The sequence below is a fragment of the Cavia porcellus genome, unplaced genomic scaffold, assembly GCF_034190915.1.
Source record: "Cavia porcellus strain 051 isolate PalLab524CR breed Dunkin Hartley unplaced genomic scaffold, mCavPor4.1 scaffold_7, whole genome shotgun sequence".
Classification (NCBI taxonomy): domain Eukaryota; kingdom Metazoa; phylum Chordata; class Mammalia; order Rodentia; family Caviidae; genus Cavia; species Cavia porcellus.
Genome location: NW_026947490.1, coordinates 60,004,167 through 60,024,690, shown reverse-complemented (window position 1 = coordinate 60,024,690; position 20,524 = coordinate 60,004,167). Strand labels below are relative to the sequence as shown.

The 20,524-nt window shown below is 36.0% G+C and overlaps 1 protein-coding gene across 1 annotated transcript in view; it reads right to left on the bottom strand.

Annotated features, from left to right (window-relative positions):
• Positions 1-20,524, bottom strand: part of Ccdc7 (coiled-coil domain containing 7) — a 262,433-nt gene that overhangs the window by 107,340 nt on the left and 134,569 nt on the right. Inside the window, exons 21-27 of the mRNA XM_063254066.1 lie at positions 20,329-20,439; positions 20,015-20,122; positions 19,693-19,803; positions 19,365-19,475; positions 19,040-19,150; positions 12,973-13,083; positions 12,661-12,771 (exon numbers count right to left, since the gene is read on the bottom strand). Coding sequence (XP_063110136.1) covers positions 12,661-12,771; positions 12,973-13,083; positions 19,040-19,150; positions 19,365-19,475; positions 19,693-19,803; positions 20,015-20,122; positions 20,329-20,439 — 774 coding nt within the window. The remainder of the gene's footprint in view (positions 1-12,660; positions 12,772-12,972; positions 13,084-19,039; positions 19,151-19,364; positions 19,476-19,692; positions 19,804-20,014; positions 20,123-20,328; positions 20,440-20,524) is intronic.

Below are 20,524 nucleotides of genomic sequence, written 5' to 3'. Positions count from 1 at the left end.
AGTGCTCAACTTACCAGCATCATAAGCCAACAACTGAGCCTCCTAGTATTAGCATCTTTCTTCACAGGAATCAGCAAACCCCTTCAATACTATTGTAAACTTTATTTCACAGAGAGGGCAGTGACATGATCATAATGGACCAGGCATTAACTGTAGGTACTGACTTTCTCTGTTTATATAACTTCTATTAATATCATTGCTTATGACTTTGAAAAATATCTTTTCCATGGCCACAACATCCTTTAAATTATTTCCAACTAGGGGCAGATTTAATGAAAAAGTTGTGTCATATCGGAATGAACTAATCACAAAATTCACTAGAATTAGTACAAGCCCCATCATCCAAAAGGAGCAAGTATGGCGAAATGACTGGGAAAAGTCTCAGTTCCCAGTACACCTGGTAGACAACAGTGTTAAGTCTCTACGAGACTACAGTGTTAATTCTCAGGAAGGAATACAGGCCTTAAGCCAGATACCAAGATATGGTACTGTCTACCCCATAGCCTATCCACTCCATAAATCACATAAAAAGCCACCAAACAACATAGTCATGTTCCAATAAACTAAAATATAAGACTATCCTTTTTGTCAGTGTGGTTGTAAAATATAAAACAAAAGTTGACTCAACTACAAGAAGAAATAGAGAAGTTCAGAAAGTGATAAATGAAATTCATACAAGACAGTAGTAAAAGGAACAGATAAATTATGAACAAACATCCAAAGGTATGAGTCAAATAATTTGAAAAGAATATTCACTTACAAAAATCAAAGTTTTCCTAAATTTAATTACAAATAATTTTATTATAATTTTATCATAATTAACAACTTACTCTTGAGAATCTCATTGCTGATAATTTCCGCTTTCTCAACTTGAGACCAGCTTTTACAGATAATAAAACTTACTCTTCAGGCAACAGATTTTCAGGAGACTTACCCTTTTGGGGGGCTTTAAAAGAAAATGTTAAATAGAAAAAACAGACATACAGTGGAACTTCTGGATACACAAACCTTCTGCTGATATAAACAAGAAAATCATGTAAATATTGTAATCTTCATGAATATACGCACATGCAGAGTTGTTCACCCAGTAAAATTACTGATTATGCAAATAATAAGAAAAGATCAAAACTCTTGCTTTTGTTCTCTTGTTATCCTAGTGTATTCAAACTTCAGGTCAAAGTTTAAACTGTCCATAAAATATGTGCTCAAATACACTTCATGAATAAAAGAAAATTTAATTTAGAAAAATTTAAAATTTTATATTATACTTACTATTATATGATTCCTCTCCAGAAGTTGTTTCTTTTTCTACTTGCAATTGGGATTTTGACACTGAATCTTGATGCATAAATGTAAGATTTTTATCTGTTACTACAAAATGAATTACATAAAGAGATGCATTTAGTTACTGCATAGAAAAATGTACTATGAAACTTCTAGATACCAGTGTTATATACAGCATTTTCTCCATTTTTATAAAGTTATAAGTAAGTTATCATATGCAGATCTGACATGATATGAAAATTATGATAGATGTTGAGGCTGTCCCATTATTTAATAAATATCCTAAGGGATTATACACACACACACACACACACACACACACACACACACACACACACATATATCCAGGATTCATGAGTAATTCATAATTTAGGTTACTTATACTTGAGATTAACGTATATCTATATCCAAGCCCAGGTTGATTCATTACAGTATTATTTATAATGGAAAAATATCCAAAACTACTTGAATGTTCAAGTAAGGAGACTGGTTTGATAAACTAAGATATAACTTATGAACTATGGCATAGTACTAAGTAGTATACATAATGTACTACAAACCACTACATTTACATACATGAAACAAGTAAAAAGATTTCTCCCATCCAAGTACTAACCAGGCCCGACCCTGCTCAGCTTCTGAGACCAGATGAGATCGGGCGCATTCAGGGTGGTATGGCCTTAGACAAGTAAAAAGATTTCTACAAACTGAAATGGAGATATTTCTTGGAAATAATGATAAATGAAACAAATCTCAAACAGCACATCTAATACACCACCCCCTTTTTTTTTTTTTTGGTACTGGGAATTAAACTCAGCATCTTGCGCTTGTCAGGCAGGCAATGAGCTACATCACTTACCATAACTTTTGAGTGAAAAAGAAATAATTAGAAAAAGTAGAAATGGTAACCTTTCAAAATGATATGTAAAAAAGATAGGCAAGGAAATAATATGTTTAGATAACAATTGTTTAGATAACAATTTGTTATCTAAAAGCAAAGTAGTAGAACGCACGGGAATGCAAGGGAGTACTGTGGAAGTAATGACACTTTGCTAAGGATGCCTTTTGAATTGCATTTCCTCTTGTAAGTAGGTAGATGATCCATATGTCCCTCAAATAAAACTATGCATTAGAAAGCTGGCTCTAGCCTGTTATTCAACATCAAGGAAGGATAAGAAGTGGGAAAGGAAATTGAATGAAATGAACCGACTCAAAGAAAACAAAAGCAAATAGTAATACAAGTTAGCTCATGAATATAATATTTAAACATAAAGTCAGTCTGGGGCTAAAATATAGAGGGTACACTGCAAATAAGTCATTTACTATTCATTACTTTTCTAGTCTCATGCACATCCTCCAATATGCAGGTTCACATAATGGCATGTGCCTCACAGCAGAGAGATGATTCTTCAAATCTGTGGCAAAACATATCACAAGGAAAAATAGAACGGAAAAGCTCAGCTCTTTCCAAATCAGACTTTTGCTTGCACTATCACAGTATTTATTATAGGGATCTGTCTTTGACAAAATGGTGAAGTGAGCAGGTGATTCAGTAAGACATTTTGCCTACCTACAAGAAAAATCCCAAAGGTCAGATGGAAAACTTCTGGGAAGACAGGACCACGGGCCACCCTTGGAAGATGCTAATAGATCATTTGTCTATGGCAGTCTCAGGAAGTATTGGTGGCCCCTGGGGATTTTGAGGAGTGCTACTGACCATTTTTATTTAAGCACTTTATGTCTGAAGATGAAATCAGTGATTCTATACTTCAAACTCCCTCATCAAGCTTGAAAGTTTGACTGAAATACAAATCCAGTCTCATAGCAGGAGGAACAAACATCTTCAGAGTCTTGCACCTAATTGTTATCTCTAGTCATATCCCTGGCAGCAAGACATCCTGAAATGCAGTCAACTGTTGAGACTCACATGTAACATGGAAAAGAATGTGGAGTTCTTTGAGGACGTTTCATCAGCCATCTGAGGCAATCTTAGAGATATGGGTAGTAGAGTACCTCCATGAAGGAAGAGATAATCTTGCTAAACTAATAGAATGATAGTGGTATTTTACAGGATTGTGTTACTATAAGCCAGTAGTGGCAAATCTACGGCACATGTGTAACAGTGGGATATTTGTTATCAGTAAAAGCTCTAAAAGATTGCCTTCACTTTGGGAGGACAATAATATAAACCACTGGCCAAGGGAGGAAGAAGACAAGGAAACTAGAATGAAAGTACCCATGATCATCTGTATCCTCAAGGCAGACACTCGGACCTCATACAATGACTTTCTTGATGTTGAATAACAGGCTAGGGCCAGCTTTCTAATGCATAGTTTCCCTGTGAGCTACTCTGGTAGTATCTTATTATGCAAAGAGGAGTAAGAAGAGTACAGGATAAAATTATTGCGAGTAAGATTTCTATGTTTGTGCCTGCCATTCTTGCTAGTTACTGAGCTCCAGTAAGCCTCTGCACCTCTATAAGGTCATGCTGATTACTCTTCACTCAATCTCAATCTTTATGAGCAAATCATCCATGATGGGAGAACTGGCAACTACACAGAAAGAAGACTGATCAGCATGGGTAGTAATGTAAAAGTGATTAATTATGCACCTAAAGGTGTATCATCTGGACAAGCATCTTTTACAAAAGATTTCTGGGTCCAGTTATGCAAGAAGATCTCTTACCAAGAAATTTACGCCTGCTAGTTGGCCATGGAAGCCTTTAGGCTTCTCTGATATGGTCTAAAAGATATTGGATCCTATACTTAACAAAAGTGCTATTCTAGCTAATCCCCAAAGAGAATATGCAGGTGGCTTGGAGAGCTCTTTCTACTTTTAACCAGATTTACCAGCTTTCAAACATAATACTAGGGGTAGTCCATCATCTCTTCAGCCTTAGTGGAGATGATTCTTTTCCAATTTAAAACTTGGTGGGAAGGAGATTTTACACATTGTGAGCATTTTAGATACTGTTATAGTTAACTATGATCCCTAGAATCCTGTGAATTATGACGAGAGACTTATTGGCTGAATTATGTCTCATCCCCCAAAAGATATGTAAAAGTCCTCAAGGTTAGTATTTCAGAATGTAACCACAGAAAGAAAAGGAAAAAGCTGTAGAAAAGGTTTCTACCATCTTAGAGATATACCTATACTATCATGAACAAACAGTTGACAGAAATGTGACTGTTAAATGTACTTCTGGGGCAGCCTCATATGGAAATGAAGAAGGCATTATTGGAAACTGGAGAAAAGGTGATCCTAATTATAAGTTGTGTTCTGTTGAGTAGAAAGTAGAACTTGTAAACAGTGAACTCTGATATTTATATGAGATTTCCAAGCTAAGCACTGAAGGCATAGCCTGATTATTTCTTATTGATGAAGTTAAGTAGTAAACAGAAAAATTGAAGCAGGAATTGTTCAGTAAAAAGGAACAACATAAAAATTTGCAAAATTCTCAACTTATCTGTGTTTTAAAAATAATTGGGCAGATGTTTGCTTAAGAGATTAGATTTATAAACTGTAGATCCAATCAATAGGAAAAATATTGCCACCTTGGATTAAATAAGATGGTGACAGAATGAAATAAAATAAGGCTATAGACTTTCCAGATTCTACAGACAGTGAGAGTTCTGCTGTGAACATGTATTACCCTTCAAGAAGAGAGAAGAATGCCTTAGGATGGTTGAGCTACTATTGGGTCTTCTGCTTTGATCTGAGGCCCAAAAGACACAGGCCATAAGGCTGAGCTCTTGGTTCTCCTCCAAAGCCACCACACAGAACAGGAGAGCAGGGCCACAGGAGGAACAAGACCTTGTGCCAGCCCTGAGGATTGTTTTCAATCCTTAAAATCTAGTGGAACTTGCTCTCTGGATGCTGGATTTGCTTGGAATCTGTAAACCCGTTTTTCATTCTGACTTTTTCCTTTTGGAATGGGAATGCCAGTCTTCTGCCTGTTACACCATTGTGTTTTAGGAACAGGTACATTGATGTTCAGTTTTACAGGTTCACAGATGGAGAGAAAGTTTTCCCCAGGATGAATTCTACCCTAAGTCTCATTCATAATTAGTTTTGATGATATAGATGCAATTTGAAACTTGAAGTTGATGATGTTATGTGGTGGATATCATTTTGCATGTGAGAAGAAAGAAAAATATTTAGAGATTAGAAAGTGAATTGTTAAGGGTTGAATTGCATCCCCCAAATATGTAGAACTCCTAATTTCAGAGCCTCAGCACATGAGCTTAATTGAAAAATAGGATCTTAATACAGTAATCCAGTTGAGTCAAAGTCACTTAGAATGTTCTATTGGCTGGGGATTTAGCTCAGTGACACAAGTGCCTGTCTGGTAAGCATGACATCAATAAGTTCAATCCACTGTACCAAAATAAATAAATAAATTTTAAAAATTAGAAAAAAGACTGGTGATATAACTCAGTGGTGCAGTGCCTGCCTGGCAAGTGTGAGGCCCTGAGTTCAATTCCTAATACCAAAAAAAAATTAGAATGTTCTGTATCAAGTATGAATAAAAATTCATATACAGTGTGATCTGGGAGTAAGAGAGATATGACACTGATAGAATGGCATGTAAAGGCAAAAGTAGAGATTGGTGCAGCAAACCTACAAGCCAAGGAACCAAATACTGTCAGAAGACTATCAGGAGCTAGAACAGAAGTGTTTTATCAAATTCTCATTAACAATTATGCATAAGAAACCAAACTTGCTGATACCTTACCTTGGACATCTACCCTAAAGAACTGCGAGACAATAAATCATTTCTGTTGTTTAAACTACCCAGTTCATGCATATTGTTGTGGAATCATTTCTCATAGTCTGTTGCTATTTTTGAAATACTTTTCTTTTCATGATCACTAGCTGCAATTCTGTCTTCAAGATCTAAAATTCTATCCTTTCCTTCGCTAAATCTGTTGCACATACTTTGAATGGAAGTTTTAATCTCCTACATCTCTGTTTGGATCTATTTCATAGATCATAGATTTCATAGACTCTCTCCTATGTTGGGCATTTTTTGTTTATGTCTTTTTTAAGCTCAACTAGTTTTTTTCTATCTTCTCTAGTACCTTTAATTTTAAGCATCATTTCCTTTTGTACATGTCTTGTTTTGAAGGCCATATCACTTGCATTGCTCTGTTCTGATTTGCTTTATTATGTTTGGTTTGGTTTGGTTTTATTCTCTTTAAAATAAAATTTTAAGAAGAGAAAAGGAAAGAAAAGAAAGGAATTCAGCATTCTAAGTAAAAAGTCACATGTAATGTGCTAAAGATTTTAAGCTTATAGTATGAGTATAGGGCATTTTTACTCATTCTGATCAAGTTATAAGTAAACCAATATAAAGATAGATATGAGGTTAGGAGGGTCAGAATATTTTTAATATTTGTGTTGAAAAAGACTCATTTCATTAATATTTCTAGGCATCAAATATGTTACCTATTTGTTTTCTAGGTTTTTGGGGTTATTTACACTACAGGTTAATACATATTAATAGAATGAAAATGAAAATGCTTATATTCAGTTTTTTTATTACCCCATTATTTATAGTTTCACAAAACCCAACTGATTATATTAGCAAATAAGGCTGATTAAATATATAAGGGTAAAGCATAAGTTATGATATGACTTATGGTAGACCTAAGTATAAGAAGGGTGTCAATAAGCATAAATTGAGATATTTCCAGGAAAACTTTTAAAAAGAATATTTAATATACTAACTATTAAGAAAAAAGGGAACTAGGGAAAATGTATGAGACAAAGAGATCCTTAAGCTTTCAAGTGAAATACAAGAAATGTGTTATATACATATTCCAACTCCTCACAATCAATGTAATCATTATGTATAGCAAACAGTCTAATAAAAAGAAAAAGAAAAAAGCAAATGCATGAGAAAACATTGTAGTTGTAGTTGTAGAAGTGAAGACTTGAGAGTATAGCAGAAAAATATAGGGAAGAATACTTATGTGTATATTTTTTCATGTAAGTTTGGGAATAGGTTAATGTTTAATCAGTCAAAACATTAAACAGTTAAAATTAAAGACTGAAACGTATATCAGTTATGTCCATCAATGTAAATGGCCTCAATTCACCTATTAAAAGAAATAGATTGACAAAATGGGTCAAGAAACAGGATCCAATCATATGCTGTATACAAGAAACACATGTGTCTTAAAAGGAAACTCATAGATTAAAAGTCAAAGGATGAAAACAATATTCCATGTGACAGAAACTCAGGAAAAAGATGGAGTAGCTGTTCTGCTTGCAGACAATGTGATCGTCAAAACAAAAATGATCAAAAGAGAAAAAGAAGGTCACCACATACTTGTCAAGGGAATAATTCAAGAAGAAGAGCTAACAATCATAAACATACATGTACCAAATACAAGAGCATCCAACTACATAAGACAAATACTAATGGATGTGAAAAACCAAATAAGCAATAACACAATTGTATTAGGGAACCTCAATACCCCATTGTCACAAAAATAGATAAACTACACAAAAATCTGCAAAGAAATAACAGAACTGAATCAACCCTGTGAGCAAATGAACTTAGTAGACAGTTATAGAGTGATCCACCCAACTATATCAGGATACACATTCTTCTCAGCTGCACATGGGACATTCTCCAAAACAGATCACATATCAGCCCATGGAACATTCTCTAAATAAATGTAAAGGGATTGAAATTATCTGACACATATTATATGACCATAGTGTACTGAAACTGGAAATTAATGGCAAAAGAAATTATAAAACCTGCATAAATACATGGAAACTAAATAACGCCTCCTGAACAATCAAAGAGTTACAGGTGAAATTAAAGAAGAAATTAAGTAACACTACAATTCAATGAAAATGCAGATATAATATAATAAAATCTGTGGGATGCAATGAAAGTGGTCCAAAGAGGGAAATATATAGCAATAAACTGTCACATCAGGAAAACAGAATGAGCACAAATAAACAACCTAATGCTACCTCTCAACCTTCTAGAAAAAGAGGAGCAAGGAAAACCTAAAGCTCATAGAAGAGAGGAAATTATAAAGATCAGAGCAGAAATTAATGCAATTGAGCCAAAACAAAGAATTAATAAATCAAAGAGATGTGCTTCTGAGAGAATAAACAAAATTGATAAGCCTCTAGCAAATCTTATCAAGAAAAAGGAAGAAAAAATGTCAAATCCATGCAATAAAGACTGATAATCCAAGTAACTCATTACTACATTATCTAACATAATCCTTTGTTGGAGACCACTACAAAGTGGCTCTGAGCAGGATTTAAGAAGAGTTTGAGAAGAATTGGCATTAAATCTTCTATGAATTTCTTATAGAATTCATCTGACAATCCATCAGGACTTGGGCTTTTCTTTGTTGGTAAGTTTTTAATCATGTTTTCAATTCCAATAGCTAACATTAGGTTATTCAAAATTGTTATATCTTCTTGATTCAGCTTTGGCAGTTTATACATTTCTAGAAATCTGTCCATTTCCTCTATATTTTGCATGCTGTGTGAATAAAGATTTTCAAATTCGGGATTCATGATCTTTTGAATTTCCAGGGGACCTGTAATAATTTCTCTCTTATCAGTCTTTATTGCATGAATTTGACTTTTTTCTTTTTCTTGATAAGATTTGCTAGAGGCTTATGGTCTATGTTTATCCATGAGTCTGTCCTAGACCTTGGCCTCTTGCCTGGTGATGGGAGCTGATTCATAGTAAGTGAACTACTATGAATCACTGGTCCTGGATGAGGCCTGCAGTGACCTGTGAGACCAGAGATACCTCAAAGAGCAAGATAAGGCCACAGCTGTGGACACTTGGCTCAAACACCAATTAAGTAGATAGAGACTGCAACTGCGGTAATTACTCCTACTGTCTCACTTCTACCACGTCTTCATGATAAGACAGTTCTACTAAATTGAGTTGATTCATTACTTGGAGATGTCTTTGAAATGACTCCCATGGTCCTGCTCATTGCCTGCCCTTTGTTGTTGGACCTAATAAAAATAGGCGGTCCAGAAAAGTCTTTGTCTTAGCTCTCAGAGTCTTGAGCTCAGCTAAAGGGTTTTGACCCTTCTGGAACCCTAAAATCATACCACTTGACTCATTTTATTTAAGCCTTCACTATACACTCATTTGGAAGATTAGAGATCCAGGTTAAGACCTGATAACCCCTGGTCTTGGATAAGCACGACAGAAAGATAGGATTGTGATAGTAAATTGACTGCATCAATTTGAATAAGAAAGTTCAACAACTATACTGGATTAGCATAGTTCTGAGTATGGCTGAAGGGATTAATTGAAGGTAGATGATTCACCCTGGGCAGGCTTCTTGCCTGAACAGGATAAAAAGAGAAACAAAGGAAGGATCACTTTTGTTTCTTTGGAGGAGTCCCTGACTCATTTTCATTTTGAATGTCAGCTCCTGGCTTTCACTGCAGACCCTTCAGCCTCCTCATATGGACTTGCACAGGACTTTACAACAAGTTCCAAAAATTTGACCAAATTCTTTATATCCCTAGCATGTAGATAGCTCTTTTGTAGCCTTCTACACCTGACTCTGCAGGTGGCCACTGTCAGCCTACTAATGCACTGTGTACCTCATACTAAATATATTTCTCTAAGGAGCACTGAGTGATACAAAGATTGAATGAATGAGTAAATGTGCTGATGTTTACAAGCAGACTAATTGCAAAAAAAGAAAAGGTAATGCATATGACTAGAGGAGAGCAAGAATAGCTCTGACGAGGTGGACTGGAAATGAAGGCGTCTGTATGAACTCATCATTTTAAAAATGACTATACATGTGCATAGGTACACATATATGAAAAAATATGTACATGAATGTATAATACATGTAATGTGTATATGGATGTACACACATACAGCAGAGCCTGACCCCAGGCTAAAATCCTATGTGTGATTGTCAAGCCTAACTATAACAATGACAGAGAAAAATGTCATGAAAGAACACCTCATACTTGATTGTATAAATAGCAAGTTAGCAAAATATCACACTGTACTCCATAAGTATTTTTTGTTTGATACAGGGTCTCACTGTGTAGTTTGGGGTAGCCTTGAACTCACTCTAATGCCCAGGCTGGTCTCAAACTCAATCCTTCTGTCTCAGCCACCAAAGTGCTAGGATGACAGATGTGCACCACCATGCCCAGCCTCCATAAATGTTTACAATTAGGATTTACTAATACTATCATAAGTAAATACATGCTTAATTGTTCCTTTTAGTTTGTTCTATCATTTTAATCAACCAACTCAAAAACTAGGAACTCTCTCTGATAAACTGGCATAGTGCATATGTTAGTAAACAAAACACAGTGCCTCTCTGAGAAAGCAGAGGCCTGAAGTTCCTAAGATGAATTTGAGACATATGGAAAGTCTTTGTGGCACTCTTACATGCTACTAGAAGATCACTGCCAGAAGTTGAGGGTCTAGGGTCATACTTCTCAGCCATGCCAGTGAGTCTCAGAAAGAGCTAGTGGATGTCACAGTCTTCTTGGATAGTTCTAACAGATTATTTACATAAGATTCTTAGTTCTCAGGAGAATCATTGGTTCTTCCCTGAGCCACCAAATCATTAGCTCAACTCTCACGGTGGGTTGTATCAGAAAAATGATAGAAGGCTTTGAAGTCCCTTCACTGCACAATGAAGGAGTTAGAACAACAGATAAGAATGTTGACCAGACCAGATTTAGGTTTATTTGTTTCAATACTGCTGGTTTCATGCTCAAGCAAACCTCCTAGAGTCAGAACAATCAGTCCATGACACAATTCAGATATTCAACCAATAAATCTTTGGTCATGAAAAAAATCTGCCCAAAAAACATGACATAAGAATGGCAACTGTGTGTCCTCTGCTGGGCAAGACAGACAACAGTTGTATGAAAGAAATCTCTGGGATTATTTACTAAAAATGGGACAGAAAGAAGCAGATTGATGAGCTCATGGCCAGAGGCTGACCCACAGGCTTTACTGGATACTGAGGTCCATATTTGATGGCCACTCTGGTAATTACAGACAACATTTCCTCTAACCCTCTGAGTATATTCCAAGACCTGTGTAGTTTGTCTCTTTGATGAAGGAAGTAATCTCATTAAGGTACATGATGAGATTCTCATACAAGCCCTTTCTCTTTTCACACAGATCTTATTTCCATAAAGGAACAAGATGATGGCTGAGCCAAGGCCCCTACACCAAGATACAAGTACCTACATGAAGGTCACAGTTCAAAGTAGAGGCAGAGAGAAATTACATTTCTTGAGTTTTTTGCATACTAGTAAAAAAATTACTGTGATCCTAATGGTCCCTTAACATGAAGATGAGGAGGATCATTCTAACTTTTTTCCTGAGTCGGCTACCAATGAGAAAATTTTCCATTGCTAACTACAGGCTGATCCTTTCAGGTCCCTACAAACTCCATGAAGAAAATATATCTAGTCAATAATGATTTCAATGTAGGGTTTTCTTTGTGAAGCAACAGCAGCATTAACTCCCATCCTCTCCTTGGATTTGCTGCTGTTAAAGAACTTTTAGTGAGTTGTGTAGAAGACCATGAAACAACCAAACTACCAGCTTCTTGTGCCACACAACCCGAGGAAGAAAAAGAAGTAACCACCTTTACTCTGAGCTTTAAAAAAGTCAACTATCTTCAGGTGTGGTGGCTCACACCTGTATTCTGAGCACTTGGGAGGCTGAGGCAGGAGGATTGTTGTGAGTTTGAGACCAGTATGGGCTACACAGTGAGCTCAAGGCCAGCCTGAACTGCATAGTGAGACCCTGTCTCAAAAAGACACAAAAAAGTCATCTATCTGTAAAGTATTTATTGCTATCTGGTCTATGTACTAGACATTGCATGGCCTGGCTCTAAATGAGTTCGGGTCACACAAAGCATCAGTGCCACTTTCAGCATTCTGACACTATGAGTCTTTCTGGACTATTCTGACTCCAGTTCTTTATTTCTTTTACAAATATTGTGGATTTGATCCTATGAGTTTTTCTGTACTAGTACAGACCAGAGGTACCTGGCAGACTTTGGGCCCAGGAAATGCCATAGTCAGCTAAACCTACTCATCCTTTGTGAGACAATTATTGACCTGTTATTACCCCTGGTATATACAGACAATATGACCTTGGTCATGAAACAGTCTCATGACAAAATTCTAACCAAAACATAATAATATCTTTGACCTCAAGTTACTTTAGGATATGCATATTTTAGGGTCAAAGTATAAAATTACTTTAGGGTCAAAGTGTAAAATTTCCATAAATTATATGCATTTATGGATCAAAGCTAAAACCTGATTTTTTAAAAAAAATTTTAAGTTACCCATAATTACTTTACTTACTACTATGTCTTTCTTCTTTGGAAGCTTTTTGTTTCTTTACTTGCATTCCAGGTTTTGATGTTCCACCTTGATGTTCAAGGGTAGAGGTTATGTCTGGTTCTTCATCCTGAGCTACATAAAGACACAATGATCTTCCTTGTGACAAAATTGTAACCAAAACACATAACTACCTTTGTTTTAGGTCTTGAGTTTCTTTAAAGTATTCACATTTTAGGGTCAAAGTGTAAAATTTATATAAATTATATGCACTCATGAACCAAAAAAAAGACCTGATTTTAAAATATTAAAGTTACTTATAATTAGCATCCTTACTACTATATCTTTTCTCTTTGGACCTTTTTTGTTTCTTTACTTCCATTCCAGTTTTTGACACTGCATCTTGATGTTCAAGCATTGGAGTTTTGTCTGTTTCTTCAGTCTGAGCTATATAAAGAAAGAATGACTTTGATCATGAGATAGTCTTGTGACAAAATTCTAACCAAAATATATAGGACCAGTTTTGAGTTTGTCTTTAGTTACTTTATGGTATTCCCACTTTTTAGGGTCAAAATTTAAAATTCCTATAAATTATATGCATTATTAATGAACCAAATTAAAAAAAGAGCTTTTTTATTTAAAACTTTTTTTCATATGAACTTTGATTTTTATTTTATGTTATCTTTTTATTTTAAAAAGGAAAAAGGATAGAAATGAGACAGAATTTAAAAAAATACTACGAGATGAATACTGGTTAATATATTGCATATTGTATCTTAGAAGTAGTTGTTCAGTTTATAAGATCTAGACATAAAAATAAACAATGACAGCACAAAATGTTTTTTTTTTCATTTTGAAGAGAATAAAACCAAATGAATAAAACAGAATAGAGACAATCAAAACAAAGCAATGAAAATGGTACATGACTTTAAAACAAAATAGAAGGAAATCAATAATGCCTTTTGTTATCTTCAAAAGAACTGCCCATACCATCAGGCATTAAAAAATCAAATAAAATAGTACAGACTAAAACCAATAAAATTAAAAGAGTGGAAGCAGTACAGGACTTCAAAATAAGGTAAGAGTATAACAACAGTAGCTACTATAATGCCTTTTGTTATCTTCAAATTAGTTGCCTGTACCATTAGACATTATACAATCAAACAAAACAAAATAGAGCAAAATCAATCAAGACAAAACAAAGATATACAGGTCTTCAAAACAAGGTAATAGGAAATCAATAATGGCTACCACAATATATTTTGTTATCTTTGTAATAACCATGCATGCCATCAAATCTAATAAAATTAGACAAACTGAAACAGATAAAACCAAACTAAACAGAACAATGAAAACAATATGGGATTTAAATCTTGATAATAGGTTAACAATGGCCATTACTTTCTCTTTTTAGATACTTCTTCCTCTTTCACTTTCACAGTATCTATTGTGCATTATGAATCCCACTAACTCCATTAGTTTTTTATACTAAGGAGACAACATCATATTCACACATGTGACTCTGAACCATTTTCTCCATGAGCATGATCTCAAGTTGTCTCCATTTACCTACAAGAGCCTTGAGGTTATCTTTCTTTGTAGATGGGTAACTTTCCATTGTATAAAAGAACTTATCCACTCTGCAGCTTATGGGCAAGTTACTCCTCTTCTTTCTTGTTCCCTGTCACATATAGCAGCGTTCCCTCCCTTTGACTTTCAGTCTATGAACTCCTTTGTAGTTAAACATGGTTCTTGTATAAAGCATATTGATGGATCCTGTCTCCTGATCCACTCTGCCTGTTTTTTTTTTTTTATTGATCAGTTGAGGCCATTTATACTAGTGGTTATGGCCAACATGCTCTGCTTCTCTCTGCTGTGCTATTTTCCTGCTGTTGGCTGCCTACTTTTCTCCTTCATTCCATTGTCGGCCCCACTCGATGATTCCCCTCTGCTGCTATTCTTGGAACCATGGTCTTTTTTGTCTCTCTCTAGAATGTTCTTCAGTATTTTCTGTAGGGTTGTTTTCATGGTCATTAATTTCTTCAGTTGTTCTTTGTCATGGAAGCATCTTGTTTTTCCATTAAGTTTGAAAGATGGTTTTGCAGGGTACATCAATATGGTTTGGAAGTTGTTTTCTTTCAAGACTTGAAATACTCCACTCCAAGCTCTTTTTGACTTGATGGTTTGTATTGAGAAGTCTGTCATTATTCTGATGGATTTTCCTTTATAGGTGATCTGTTTCTTTTTTCTAACAGCTGTTAATATTCTGTTCTTATGTTCTTATTCTGTTCTTATTCTTATGTGGGGACTTGATTGTTATATGTCTGAGTGTAGATTTATTTTGGTTATGGCTAGCTGGAATCTATATGCCTCACTTATCTGAATGTCACTCCTTTTTCCAGTGCTTGGGGAGTTTTCTGATATTGACTTTAAATGTCATTTGTGTTGTCCTTTGCTTTTTTCATTCGCACCTATTATTAGTAAGTTTCTTTGGGTTGTCTTGCTGCCATTGAATTGTTATTTCCTGGTTCCTTATTATTTTGAGAGATCTTTCCTTTCTTGATCACAAGCTACAAACTTGTCTTCAAGGTTTGAAAGTTTATCTTCGGTTTCTTTCAAGTGGTTTTGCCAGCTTTCAATGGAGTTTTAATTTTCTGGATATCTCTTTCAATGTTTCAGGTATTCTATATCTTTTTTATATTGTTGATCCAAGGTTTTCTTCACTTTCCTATGCTCCTCTGTTTTTTAATCTATGTCTTCTTTAGAGGTGCTTAGCAGTTCTTTTATTATGTTTTTCATTTCTTCTTTTATCTAAGATAGTATTTCTGTTCTAATTTCTTTTATGGCCTCATGAAGTTGTTTCTTTACTACAATTGCCATCACTTCAGAAATTTGAGGTGTGATACTCCCTCTCTCTTCCATGTTTACACCTCCTGGACTTGCTCTGCTTGGGTTAGAGGCCAGAGACTGCTTTTTACATCATCATATTGATACATTTCAGGTTTCTTCCAGACAAGTAGGTAGTGGGGTCCGAGTGGGGTCACACTGAAGTGAGACTGTTTGGTTCCCCTGTCAGTGCTGGCTACAGGTATCTGATGGTGGCCACTGGGTGAACTGCAGGGCTGGCTGCTGCTTTTCCCAGCTTGTGTTGGCTCACCAATGTCTGGTGGAGTGCCTGTGGGAGTTAGGCTGGCTGCCAGGCAGAGCTGACTACCAGAAGGGAAACTGAGTGATGGTTGCTAGAATGTGCATGGGGGTGGGGCTCAGTCTGCTCCCACCTGGAAGCTACTGGAGTGATCTGGCTGCAGTTCTGGAGCCAGGCTTATCTGGCCCAACTCCAAAATGGCTCCCAGGCAATCACTTTCTCCTGCAGCAGGACTGAGTTCTCTCCATTCACCAACAGCCAGTGCAGTACTTTGTGCCCACTGCTCCCCTCCAACACTGTGTCAGTTTGCAGAGGCCTCTAGGGTCACCTGCCACCATCATCACCATGTGTCCCCAGGTTCTAACAGTTCTCTTGCACAATGGGTCTGACTCCAGGTGAAGGCACTGCCAGCTACCACCTTCTTCTTTAAGTGTTTCTTTTTTACTCTCTGTGGGCTTCAATTCCTATTTTAGACTCTTCCTGGGTCCAGGGGACTAACTGCCTTTCTTCCTGTTGTTGCATAATGTTATATTCCAGATCAGGACTGTTTCTCTCAGAGAGGCTGTTTACTCTGTTGATTACTGTTCCACCACCTTCCCGGAAGCTCCCAAACTGTTCTTTTTGATGAAAGGGAAAGAAAGTGCTCAAATAGAACGAACAACCGAGATAGGGTAAAGGAGAAAAAAAAAAAGAAAGGAAAATATTGTATGTATGTAGGTATACATATATAAATGTATGTGTGTATATCTATACAAGATAGATAAGTATACCACTAATCTTTGTTAATTTTATTTTAAAGAGAAAAATAAAACAAAATTTCAAAACAAACCATGAGAGTAATAATGGTTAATATACTGTGTATTGTTAACTTCAAAGTAGCTATTTAGAGTACAAGATACAGGCATGACAAACTGTCCAAATAATATTAGCACAAAACTTTCTTTTCAATAAACTAAGAGAAACTAATCGCATAATTTTAAGCATAAATTTATCTTATAATAATTACACTAACTACTATGTCTCTCTTCTTTGGAAGTTTTTTGTTTCTTTACTTGCATTCTAAGTATGGATGCTTCATCTTGATGTTCAAGCATAGCAGTTTTGTCTGGTTCTTCATCTGGACCTACATAAAGAAAGCCTAACCTTGGTCATGAAACAGCCATATGACAAAATTCTAACCAAAACACTTCACTATTTTTGATTTTCTTTCTTTTTTTTCATAGTGAATCTTACTATCTTCTGAGTAGTTGCCTATACTCTCAGATTTGATACTATCCAACATAACAGAGTTGAATAAATTGAGCCAAGACGGCAATCAAACAAGAAAGAGTCAAATAAAATCAGTCAAAACAAGGTAGTGAAAGAAATACAGGGCTTCAGAGTAAGTTAATAGGAAATTAAAAATGGTTACTGTAGCATATTCTGCTATCTTTGGAATAGCTGTCTATGCCCTTAAATCTAGTACAAGTAGACAAACTGGACCAGAATATAACCAAAGTAAAGAGAGAGATGAAAGCAACATGGCTTCAAATCATGATACAAGATTACCAATGTCCTCTGCCTTCCCTATGTAGACAATTCCTCCCCTTTCACTTTCCCAGGGTACATTGTACATTTTGTATCCCACTAAATCCTTTAGTTTTTTAATTAGGGAGGCAACCCTCTATTCGCCTAAGTGGTTCTGAACCTTTTTACCCCTGAGCTTGGTCTCAAGTAGTATCCATATACCTACAAAAGCCTCAAGGTTTTCCTTCCTTATAGCTGAGTAGTTCTCCTTGGCATTAAAGTGTCATGTCTTTCCATCCAATCTGTAGCTGATGGGCGAGCTACCCCCACTTTTTTTCTGGTTCCCTGACACATAGAGCATTATTTTCTCATCTTTGATTTTCAGTCCATAAACCCTCTTTCAGGTTAGTTGTATTTCTTATATAGAGCATCTTGAAAGACCCTATCTCCTGATCTTCTCTGTCTGTGTTTCTTTTTATAAGTGTATCAAGGCCATCCATATTAGTGATTATGGCTGATCTCTGTCTCATCTCTGCTATGCTATTTTTCTGCCATTGGTTGTCTACTTTTCCCCTTCATTCCACTGTCTGCCCTGTTCAGTGAGCCCTCTCTATTGCTGTTCTTGAAACCATGGTCTTTCTCTCTCTCTCTCTAGAATGCCCTTCAGTATTTTTTGTAGGGTTGGACTGGTGGTCATGAATTCCTCCAGTTCTTCTTTGTCATGGAAGCATCTTGTTTCTCCATTAATTTGGAAAGAGATTTCCTTTTGTTTCTTCCTCTTGTCATGTTTCTGGTTTCCTCCAGATGAGTGGACAGTGGGGGCCCCTGGCAATTCCTATATTAGCCACGATTACTCTGAAGCATGCTGGATAGGGATTGCTGCCCTCCCCAGTCTGCTGATGACCACTGAAGTACAAGGAGGGGTGGGGCAGGCTGGCCCCTCCCTTCTGATCTGGTCAAGCTCTGAGAGTCTTCACCACATTAATGTGTGCTACACAGATGGGCTGGTTAGGTATAGTTTCAGGGAGACCTTGTCCTTTGCTATTGGATCACGCACAGAGGTGGGACTCAGTCCAAGCAATTCTTACCAATCTGCTCGGTGCTAGGAGTGGCTGACTGAAGCTGCTGCAGTTCTGATTCCTGGTTTATCTTGCCCAATTCCAAAATGCTGCCCAGCTCTCTCACCCACTTCCATGGGAGGACTGATTTCCATGCACTCACTGAAAGGTGGTACAGATCTCCAAGCCAGATCTCTGAGTCGAGTGCTGCTCTGTGGTCTGCAGCTCCCCTCCATGACCTCTTCCTCCTGCCAAGGCCCTCAGGCTCGCCAACCCCCAACTTCACCGGAACTGTGTGTCTCCAATTCCAGTGGCTTTTCTTACACAATGGGACCAGCTCTGGTGAGAGTGAGTCTGGCTACAGCCTTCTGTTCACGATTTTCTTTTCTTTCTTTTTTTATTTCCCTTTAGTTTTTCCTGGGTCGAGAGGAAAGAGAGATGTGCTTCTCTCTGGTCTTCTCCAGGATGTTTTATTCCGGACTTGAGCTATTTCTCTCAGAGAGGCTCCCTATTTTGCTGCTTACTGATCCACCATCTTCTAGAACTCCTACATTTTTGATTTTCACTTCAGTTAACTTAAGGGTATTTACATGTTAGGATCAAAATGTAAATTTCTACATTTTCCATGCATTATGAACCAAAGAATAGGGAACTACTTAAAAAGTTTAAAGTTATCTATAATTATTATACTTACTACTATGGAGCTTTTCTTTGGAACTTTTTTGTTTCTTTACTTGTGTTCCATGCTGTGACACCAAATCTTGCTGTTCAAGCATAGGAGTTGTGTCAGGTTTTTCATCCTCAGCTATGACAACAGTAAATGATTCCAGTCATAAAATACTCTTATGACAAAATTCTAACCAAAACACATGGCTACCTTTGATTTCTGTCATCGGTTATTTGTCTTTAGTATTCACATTTTAGGGTCAAATTGTAAATTTCTACAAATTACATGTGTTATGAATCAAAGAAAAAAAACTACATAAAAATGTAAAGTTACCTATAATTATTATACTTACTGCTATGACTTTTTTCTTTGGAATCTTCTTGTTTCTGTACTTGTATTCCATGTTTTGATGCTGCATCTTGTTGTTCATGGACAGGACTTCTGTCTGGTTCTTCATCCTCAGCTGTAAAAACAGCAAATGATCTCAATCATAAAATAGATTTATGACAAAATTCTAACCAAAATATCTGACTACCTTTGACTTATCATCAGTTACTTTAGGGTATTCATATTTTAGTGTCAAAGTATAAAATTCTCATAATTTATAGAGATTTATAAACCAAAAAGAAAAGGACCTAAGTTTTTAAAATTTTAAAGTTACATGTAATTATTGTACTTACTACTATGTCTTTCCTCTTTAGAAATACTTTGTTTCTTTACTTTCATTTCAAGTTTTGATGCTGCATCTTGATGTTCAAGCATAGGAGATGTGTCTGGTTCTTCATCCTGAGCTATATAAAGAAAGCATAACCTGGATTGCAGAGAAATCTTATGATAAAATTATAACCAAAATACACAGTTACCTTTGTTTTTGGTCTTGAGTTTCTCTGGGGTATTCACATTTTAGGATCAAAGTCTACATTTCTGTAATTACATGTATTCCTGAACCAAAAAAAGACCCAATTTAAAAGTACTGAAATTACTTACAATTATTGTACTTACTACTATGTATTTCTTCTTCGGAGGTTTTTTGTTTCCTTACTTGCATTCCATTTTTTGACACTGCCTCTTGATGTTCAAGGAGAGTTTTGTTGGCCTCTTCATCTAGAACTACATAAAGAGAAAATGAGTTTGATCATGAAGCAACCTAATGAAAAAATTCTACTCAAAACATATGACTACCTTTGATTTTGTCTTCAGTTACTTTAGCGTAATCATACTTTAATGTCAAACTTTAAATTTCTACAAATGCTATGCATTCTGAATGGAGGAAAAAGAAGTATTTAAAAAGTTAAAGTTATAATTATTATACTTACTGCTATGACTTTTTTCTCTGGAATCTTCTTGTTTCTGTACTTGTATTCCATGTTTTGATGCTGCATCTTGTTGTTCAAGGACAGGACTTCTGTCTGGTTCTTCATCCTCAGCTGTAAAAAAAGTGAATGATCTCAATCATAAAATAGTTTCATGGCAAAATTCTATCCAAAATATATGACGACCTTTGACTTTGTC